Here is a 9808-nt window from a genome sequence, read left to right on the forward strand (position 1 = left end):
AATTAAAATTCGAAAATTTTTTCTAAAGCCTCCAGGGGACTTCGTTTTCGCACGAAAAAATTTTATGTGCCCTTATTGCATCCGGACCCACAATTATTATGTAAAATGACGTAATTATAATAGTTTTACACTAATGTGTAATATAAAATTCGCTTTTATGTTCTATTTTTAACAAGTAAAAATGGAAGAAAATTGTGTTTTCAACAGTTAAGAATCATTGAAAATCGAATGTTCAATTGTTAAAAATTAAACTATTGAAAACTCAAGAAACAAGCTAATTTTTTAATAAAGTAAAGTTTTAAAAATGTTATATTTGCATAATTCGAATGGAAATTTATTAATTAAAAATTTTAATCCATGGCCATTTTTTGTTAGAAAGATGATCTTTTCGTAAACGGGTCGCCATTGACTAATTAATAGTCACCCATTGGATTCTCAGTCGGGAAATTTTTTTAATAACAATTGAACTTAACATTAGGAAAGAGTTGAAATTAAACTTATTTTAAATTGCAGTAGGCCATGTGATTGAAGATATTTTTCTTCTAAAATTAAAAAATTTTCCGGTCAATAAATAAATTCTCTTATTTGTTATTAACAATATTAAAATAATTTTAGAAAATTTAATAACAATACATTGTATAGTTCTCATCATACGTTGTACAACCGTCTAATCAAATAATTCGATTTGAATGACCAAATTACTTCCATTTTTTTTACCCGAAAATTGTAGTTAAAATAATTAAATTCACAAAGCATAATTTCAACGCAAATATTTAATTTCTGACAATTTAAAATAATTCTTCTCAAAATATACAGCAATACTGGTTTTCCCCAGAAATAACTGTTTGAACACTTATTTGATCGGTTCAGAAATAAGAAAATAAAATCGAATACAAAACGATTTAATAAGTACAAGAAGTACAAATTTCTTATATATTAAAATTACTTTTAACTTTCACAACATAATGATACATAAATTATATTTATTCAGGGTTGCACCAAACAAAAATTTATATGAAATCAACTATAACTAACAATCTGTAATCGTATACTGAAACATAGTAACATCAACCCGTATAATTAATCACAAATTTTGAGTTTTTCATAAAAAAGAATTTGATAAACGCGTATCTTGGCCTGCGACTCACTACGGCACTAAGTCGTCTTCCTGTAAAAGATATTAATAATTTATTTCTTTAACATATTCATATATCTAATAAAATTTTTTAAATAAAATATCATACCTGCTGACCAAATAACTGTGAATCCGTTTTCCAACTATTTTCGGTTCAGAGAAGAATGATGCGTCGATCCGTGCCCACCTAGCTTTCCAAACTCCGCACCCACAGTAGATTTCTATAATAGCGGCAAACATCCCGCAGAAGAATAAGTTGTTTGCAGCTGCATATTCTGTTAAATATACATGATCAATTATTCGGGCCCATGAATATCCGTACTGTGGATTTCCCTTGCAGAGAAATTTATTTTTAAACTCCAGGAGGTTCGTCCAGGAAGCTCGATGTTTACCAAAAGCCAGGACTTCAGTGCGCAGTGCATTCAACAACTCGTCAAAAGTGATGTCCATCGTGTATAAAACTGAAGTCATTAAAGATAGAAGTTGAAGTCCGTTGCCTGCGGTGCTGTCTAATAGGGATTCAAATAAAAGTGAGCTTGTAATTTCGTCATCTCGATGGACACGCACTCGCCATTCTCGAACAACAATTGCGAAAATTGATTTCAGACTTCGGCGGTGAATTTCGTTGGCTAATTCGTCTACGCATTTATCTAGGGCTTTTGTACACGGAATCGAAAAAAATCGTTGCATGTTCCACCCCACAAGGTGGGACAAGTTCGATCGGAACTGTCTGCTCCTGAAGCTCGTCTCGAGTTGCTGTTTAGTTTTGGTAGCAACTGTGCAGAGAGTTAAAGCCAGAAAGGCAGCGAATCTCATCAATTTCGCTTGATCTTCATTATACACGTTATTTATGTCCCAGTTCTGAAGCATTTCCATTATGTCATTCCTAAGGTGATGGTTCTTCTGTAAATTAAATTTAATTTACAGAAGAACAATTTAATTTTGAAAATAACACTTTTAATCCAGAATAATTCCCTTTAACGAAAAAGTGAATTGGCATGAATTAAAATGGTTTCAAATGTCTAATATTAAAATACGCTAAATGCCTAAACGAGAATCTATTTCTGTCCATTTTTTTATTACAGGCGTGTTTTTAACATTCTTAAAGACAGATTTATTTTTCATTTAAAATAATAGAGTTCAATATTTTAGAGAAAACTAGAAATCTTTCAAAGCCAGCTGGGAAAACAACTGAAAATTTTTTCGTTCTTTACTCAATAACTTTCAACGACATAAGTCTACTGAAATTCATTCAGAATTACTTTACGAATCCTACGGAAACCGTGCAACAATAATAATAATTTTACAGTTATTTAAAAGTATTGTTCTTAATGAATTTTTTTAAATAATTAGACCCAGGGTGTTAAAGAAAAAATAGTTAAATATAGTTTAAAATACCGTTAAAAGTCAACTAATTTAAAAGAAAAATATTACTAATTTATTGTTTGGGACATACAAAATTTTTTCACGTCCCTGCAATTGGATTTTGCAATATTGTCAACAAAATTCTTCACTCGTTTTAACCCTTACAGCAATAGGATATACCGGGATATCCCATTTGATCCCATTTATCTCCCAGGTTGTCCGAAGGATATCCCAGGGATAAGCCGTCAGATATCCCGCAAGACGGAAATTTTGATATCCCAGGGATAACCCCAGAATATCCAGGGTAACCCAGGGACATTTACGGGATATTCAAATGTCCCAAGTAGGATATAGAAAATTAATTTATATGATATTTAAATAAATTATAGAAATTAAAATATGTACGATATATACTAACAGTAAGTGCATGCGGGCGATACGCATGTTTACGTCTCTGAATTTCGATTTCATAACATTAAAAATACAAACAAATTAAAAATCCACTATTAAACAAAATTTTGAATATGGTGTTTCATAATTTTTTGAAAAAATATTTAATAACTTTGAATTGAAAATGTTGGAAATTTAAATATTTCGAATATAATGAAAAGGAAATGAACTTGTATAATTTCTAAATAAAAGCGCAGAAAATCCAATTATTCAACATTTTCCAATTTTTATCAAAAGCACTCAAAATTGAAAAAGATTCAGAGTAAAATTTTTGAAAACTTGACAATTTCAATATAGAGGAGTTGAAATTGTATCATTCCTATTTCGAAACTTTCAAAATTAAACAACTTTGTTTTTAATTGAAGACTCTAGAATAGAATAGAAAAATCATTCAAAATTGAATGATTTATAATTGAAAACTTTCAAATTTAAATAATTTTTAATTCGAAGCGATTAAAATTTGACACTTTGAAGTTGAAAATTAAATTGAATATTTAAAAGTCAAAGCATCTCAAACTTCCAGGATTTAAAATCACTATTACGTAAGAAAATTGTAATTGAATATTAAAATAGATTAGAAAATGTTTTTTAAGATCGAAAAATAAATTAATAATCATTTTCACCGTTAAAAATGTACAAATTTACAATTATAAACCTCCAAAATATTAATATTAAATATTTTAAATATTATAAACCTTCAAATGGTTCATTATAAAAATTGAAAATTTAGTTTTCAACATGAAAATTCAGAACTCGGGAAATATTACCAACAAAAATTAAGTAAACTATTCAATTACCGAGGTACCAATTTTAGATAGTCTTTTTTTTTGGCACTATTTTGATTTTAAACAACACAATTTTTAACCTTTTAATTTCAAATCTGCTCATTTGTAATATTTCATTAAGAATAAGTATTAATTTATTCTTGAGCTTTACAGTCAACAATTATTTAATTTTTAATGATTCAGTTTTTTAAATCTTTAACTAAAATGTGAGAAATTTTAAGATATTACAATGAAGATTAAAAATTGAATAAAAAAGAATAGATACCAAACAAGATTAATTATATATATATGATGCCAATATTCGAAATTGCATTATTTTAAGCCTTTTAATTTGAAATTGTTTTTTCTAAGCTGAGTTTGAAGTTCTGAATATATTTTGAAATATTTTAAAATAAAAATTAAATTAAATTTTCAAAACCTAGGTCTAAAATCTTCTCATTTTTAAGGCTCGAATTTCACAAATTATTTTCTTAATTTTTCATTGTTTTGAATTTATTCTAGAGGCATATAATTTAAAATCGTTTTATTACAAATTCATTAAACTGAAATTTGTGCAACTGTTAAAACTTTCAATGCAATATTCTACGATTTCAAAGAATCTAAGAAACCTGACTTTTTATACGTTTTAAATAAAACCTAACAATTTATGATATTTGGAACTGAAGTTATTAAATTGAACGATGCAAATTAGTAACTCATAAGTAAAAAATGATTTACAAATTTTTTAGGTATAAGAAAGACCAAAAAAACTCTTTCATGACTCCAATCAATCAATTATTTCCATGGAATAAGTTTTCATGGCAATATAACCAATTACACTGACAGTCCAATAAGTGAATTTGTTAACCAGAATTCTGAAAATATTTTTTACTAAATTGAAGCAAATTTGTTACAGCAATTGACTTTTCAAAAATTAATTTTCTAAACAATTTTTAAACTAAGACAGTTCATCCCGCTTGAGTCGAAAAAATGTATGTGCCCTTATTCGACATGGCAATTTAAATTTCTATTCAGCTATTCAGCATATTAAAAAGTATGCAGTTTTCAACTGAAGGGGCGTTTTAAATTGGAAATTTAAATTGATTTAAATTGAAAATTTTTTTCAAATTCGGAGGGCGTCCAAAAGTTGTAGTTTGGTATTTAGATTGACATTCCATCAAAATTAGCATATGAAAATTGTTTTACTCGGGATTTTACAGCGAAATATTAAAAGCTTACCATATTGTATTAATGTAAATTTAAAGCTAAGCAATTCTGGACATTTCAAGATTAAATTGGACCTAAAAATTGGCCTTAATTGTTATCTGAAAAATAAAATATAATAGTTTTAAATGATACAATTGTGAGAAATTTTTTAATGAGAGGATTTATAATTTGCACATAAATTCGAAATAGTTTAATTTCAATCATATTTTTACCTTTAAATTATCACCGATAAAAGATTACCCACGCAGTCAAATTTAGATGTTTTTACTAGATTTATGAGTGATATTGAAATTGATACGGTGTAAGCCAATATTTTAAATTTTTATATTATTATTGAATCTCAAGACAAAATAACGAAAAAACAAAATCATCACTGCTATAGCCAGCTTCGTGATTCAAACAGAATGTATTAATTGCAAACAGAAACAAGATTATGCTGCAAGAACTTGTTGATTATTATTAGAAACTAGAAATATTAAACGGGAAACATTGCATTGTCAATTAATAATATACAAACATAAAACAATGTTACTATGATGGCAATGCATTTGATATGTTCATTTTGAAACATTCTTAAATTTAAAATCATTCGATTTTGAATACCACATTCTTGTATAGTATTTTTACCGCAAATTTGTCTTCCTAGAGTTATCAAAGAGTTTTAAAACATGTTCAATTATTTTTCCATTTTTAATTTTTAGGATTTCAAAAATGTTAATTTTTTATTTTTAAAACTATAAATCAGATATTGCCTATTTTTCAACAGTTCAAATTAAAAAAATTTCAAAACCAAACGTTCTAAATTTGTAAATGGTGGACTTTTATTTTGTAAAATAGAATAATTTTCAATTTTAAATGCATAGTATACTTGAAAATTAAACCGTTGAATTTGGTAGAAAATTCATCTGTTGAAAATTCAACTGTTGAATTCCGTAGAAAATTTGTCTGGAAAAAGTCCCACAGTTGAATTGACAGCAATTAAATTTCGTAGACAATTTTTCTGCTGATAATGTAACCGTTGATTTTTGTATAGTAAATTCATCTCTGGAAATTTTAACTGTAGAATTTTCAATTAAGAAGCTACATTTTCTCCCAAATAATACAAAGTTTTAAGGCAATAGATCAATCTTCTACAAAATAGTTGCATTGTCAACTAAAAAGAATAAAGTTCTCAATAATAGTTAAAATTAATTTTTAATAAAATACTTCAATTTTCAATCAAAGGGAGAAATATCTAACTAAAATGATTAAGCTTTTACCACAAATGAATTTTTAACAAATTATATCTGCCAAGTAGTTGAATTATCAACCAAAACAGATTAATTTTCAAGAAAAAAGACAGAATAGTTCAATTTTCAACCACAACAAAAAAAACTTTCTCAGATATAATTTTTCAATTAAAATTCTGAATCTACCGTAAAAAATGAATTTTTAACCACGTAATTCAACTTTTTTCAACTAAAAATAAAGTAATTGAAAGGGTCTTAGAAATTTGGTAAGCTACATTAAAAATGACATTTTCAACTGTTAATTCTTACGTTTTGAAAGATTTTAATTTTTTATTTTAGTGACAATAAATTTATAGTGCACCATTTTTCAGCAATTTTCTAATTTAAGTGCTTTTAATTTGAAAATGGTCCAATATTAAGATGTAAAGTTAATTAATTTTAAATATTCCTTCAAAATTATTTCATTTCAAATGCTTTTTTAAGAAAAAAACCGCAATTTCAATTTTATGTTCCAAGATTTTTTACGAATTAAATTTAAAAATTATTTGCCACGATTTTCTGCGTGCTTGTGGTCAATTTTGTATAAAAAAATTAGCATAAACAAATTTATTTATTCAGGCTTTTAGATACAAATTTTGAAAGATTACAATATTGTGTTAATGGAAATTAAAAACTATAAAATTGTGGACATTACAGTTTAAAATGAATGATTTAACTAAGCATCGGTTTGAATCATTTTTTTAACCATAGAATACAATTTTTTTCAAATTATACAGTTTCGAAAGATTAAAAAATGAAACCAAACCATTTTCAAAGTTTATATACAAAATTATTAAGCTGAAAGCTGATTAAGTACGATATAAAATTGTTCAATTTACAGTTTTCAAATGTATAAAGATGGAGAAGTCACACAACTTTTATATTAATTGAAATATTTCTGATTTTTTAATATAATATACTAAAAAAGGTTAAAGACTCCAGACATGCCTAATGTAAAAAAATGGTAATTTTAATGGATTTGAGCAATTTCATTATTTTTACTGAAACCACTTCAGAAGTCAAAAAGGTTAAAGGCTTCTTCTTTATTTCCAAAATATTAGTTACCAAAAGTGGTGTAATTTTAAAAGAAACAGTAGCCTAGCAGTACTATATCTTTGGTTGAAAGTTCTTTTTTTTCGAAAAGGCCACTATTATATTTTTCGTTCGGAATTCATCTAGCCTGGTTAAAAAATCTATTATTTATTTGAAAATTTTATTATTTTGTTGAAAATATAACTATATTGTTAGAAAGTCATAATTTTTTATCAAAAACCCAATTACTTTGTTAACCATTCATTCTAAACTGGTAATTAAATTATTCTATTTTTGGATAAAAATGTATCCTTTTCAGTTAAAAATTCAACTGCTTGGTCAAAAATTTATCTTTTTTAGTTTTAGTAAAAGCTAATATTCTTGTTTTTTTATGTTAAGGTAATTTTATGACCAGGTAAAATTAAATAATAATTTTTTATGTTAATTTTTCTGTTTACTACTTACAGTACGTACACTACGTACAATTAATCTCAAAAGTTGCCTATTTTTAAAATGATTTATAAAATTGACAAAAAAATCTATTGTTAATTTCTGTAAATCTTGGTGGAGGCTTCTAAACACACTTTAGAAGAAAAAAAAAACAATTCAGGTTAAAATTGTTTATTTAGCAGTAGTTATTTAATGGTTTAATTTTTCCTTTCTCTTTAGGGAAAAGTTAAAATTTTTATTTAATCCTAATGATCAAGGCCTCATTTTATTCATTGGTGGATTCTCTACAATTCTATTTGGATGGTGTTAATTAAAAATTTAAACGATTGTTTATAACAATAATAAACAATTTTTTTCTGAACTATGCTTAGAAGCCTCCATCAAGATTTCCAGAAATTAATAATAGATGTTTTATTTAGTCATTTTATCAATCATTTTAAGGATAGGCAACTTTTGAGATTGATTGTACGTAGGATACATCCTTAAAATTGTACTAAATTGTGAAAAAATATGTTTTTATGAATTATTCTTAATTATAGTTGAAAATTCAACTATTTGCTTTTAAATGAAGATTTAAGTTATAAATTCTACTGTTTTCTAGAAAATTAATCGTTTTGGTTAAAAATTAAATTCTTCTATTTGTTGAAAATTAATATATTTTGTTCAAAATTCGTCTTTTTGATAGAAGATTTATCTTCCTAGTCGAAAATTCTTCTTTTTGGTTCAAAATTTAACCACTTTGTTGAAAATTAATTTTTTTTACCATTTTTTTATCTGAAAATTTAACTATTTCATGTTTAGTTAAAACTTTATCCTGTATATTAGATAAGTTGGAAATTCGCCTTTTTGTATAGAATCTTCTTGGTCGAAAATTCATCTTTTTGGTTGAAAATTAACAATTTTGTTGAAAATGAGTTTTCTTTTTTGTGGATCAAAATTATGTTTAATCACAGTTTTTATCTGAAAATTTAAATATTTCCTTTTTGGTTGAAACTTTATTCTTTATATTATAAAAGTTAAAAGTTCAACTATTTGGTAGAAAATTCTTGTATTTTGTTGAAGTCGTCTTTTTGGGTATAAAATTACTCACGCTGGTTGAAAATTTTACTTTTTATTAGAAAATCCGTATATTTCGTTAAGAAGTCGTCTTTTTGGGTTGAGAATTCAACTATCGTTTTAAAAATTCATCCTTTTACATTCTCATCATTTATGATTGAGATAGTATGAGAATTGTCCGAAATTTGACATCACACTTTTTCAACGGATCTCCACGTATCGAGATCCCCTGAATTCGAAAATCAGGTTTTTACGATGGCATCTGTCTGTCAGTCCGTCCGTAAATGCGATAACTCTCTAAAAAATAAACGCATCAAATCCATCTTTGGCACAATTTTTTAAGGTCCTAAAAGAAAGGACGAGTTCGTGAACCAGCCATTTTTGATAAAAATTCAAAAAGTGAGCGCATTTTGAATATTTTTGACCACTTTTTTCTGAATTTGAAAAGTCTATGCACGAATATTTATAGTACTGAAAAGAACAAACAATTTATCCTTCTGACTTTTTTTAATAAAAGGAAAATTCTCAGAGTTATAGTATTTTCAAAATTTTTTAAATCAAACGAAAAACAAGATTTTAAGCCAAAAAACGCACGATATGAAAAAAACTCAAGAAAAGAAAAACATTTCTTGTTGAAACTGCTACAAGATTATCATAACAAATTTTTGGATTTTCTTGAAAAATCGAAAATTCAAATTTTGATTTCACAAAAAATAATGAAAAATCAAAATATTTATTCTGTGGACAAAATATGTAGGATACGAAAAAAGATGATGTGACAAAAATTGTAATCCCGAAAAAGATGTACAATTTCGTTAAGAATCACTTCTTGATAAGACGCATACTTTTTGTTTTATTCGTGAAAAATGAGTATTTTCCAATTTAAATATCCACTTTTTTCTCAATAATTCGACTTTTTAGTTTAAAAACTGCACTCTTTTGTTAAAAATTGAGCATTCAATGTACGAGGGTAGTTCAATAAGTCCTTAGAATGACCAACAAATGGCGCGCGAATCGCTCCAAATCATCTGTTTTCAGTCAGCACCACTCCCGACTAGATA

At 26.4% G+C, this 9808-nt stretch overlaps 1 protein-coding gene across 1 annotated transcript in view; it reads right to left on the reverse strand.

Moving 5' to 3' along the window:
• Positions 1 to 986: 986 nt before the first annotated feature.
• LOC117171659 overlaps positions 987 to 9808 on the reverse strand; it is a 10496-nt gene continuing 1674 nt past the window's right edge. Inside the window, exons 2-3 of the mRNA XM_033359167.1 lie at positions 1245 to 2038; positions 987 to 1168 (exon numbers count right to left, since the gene is read on the reverse strand). Coding sequence (XP_033215058.1) covers positions 1156 to 1168; positions 1245 to 2038 — 807 coding nt within the window. The 3' untranslated portion in view covers positions 987 to 1155. The remainder of the gene's footprint in view (positions 1169 to 1244; positions 2039 to 9808) is intronic.

This window comes from Belonocnema kinseyi, chromosome 4, assembly GCF_010883055.1.
Source record: "Belonocnema kinseyi isolate 2016_QV_RU_SX_M_011 chromosome 4, B_treatae_v1, whole genome shotgun sequence".
NCBI classification, from domain to species: domain Eukaryota; kingdom Metazoa; phylum Arthropoda; class Insecta; order Hymenoptera; family Cynipidae; genus Belonocnema; species Belonocnema kinseyi.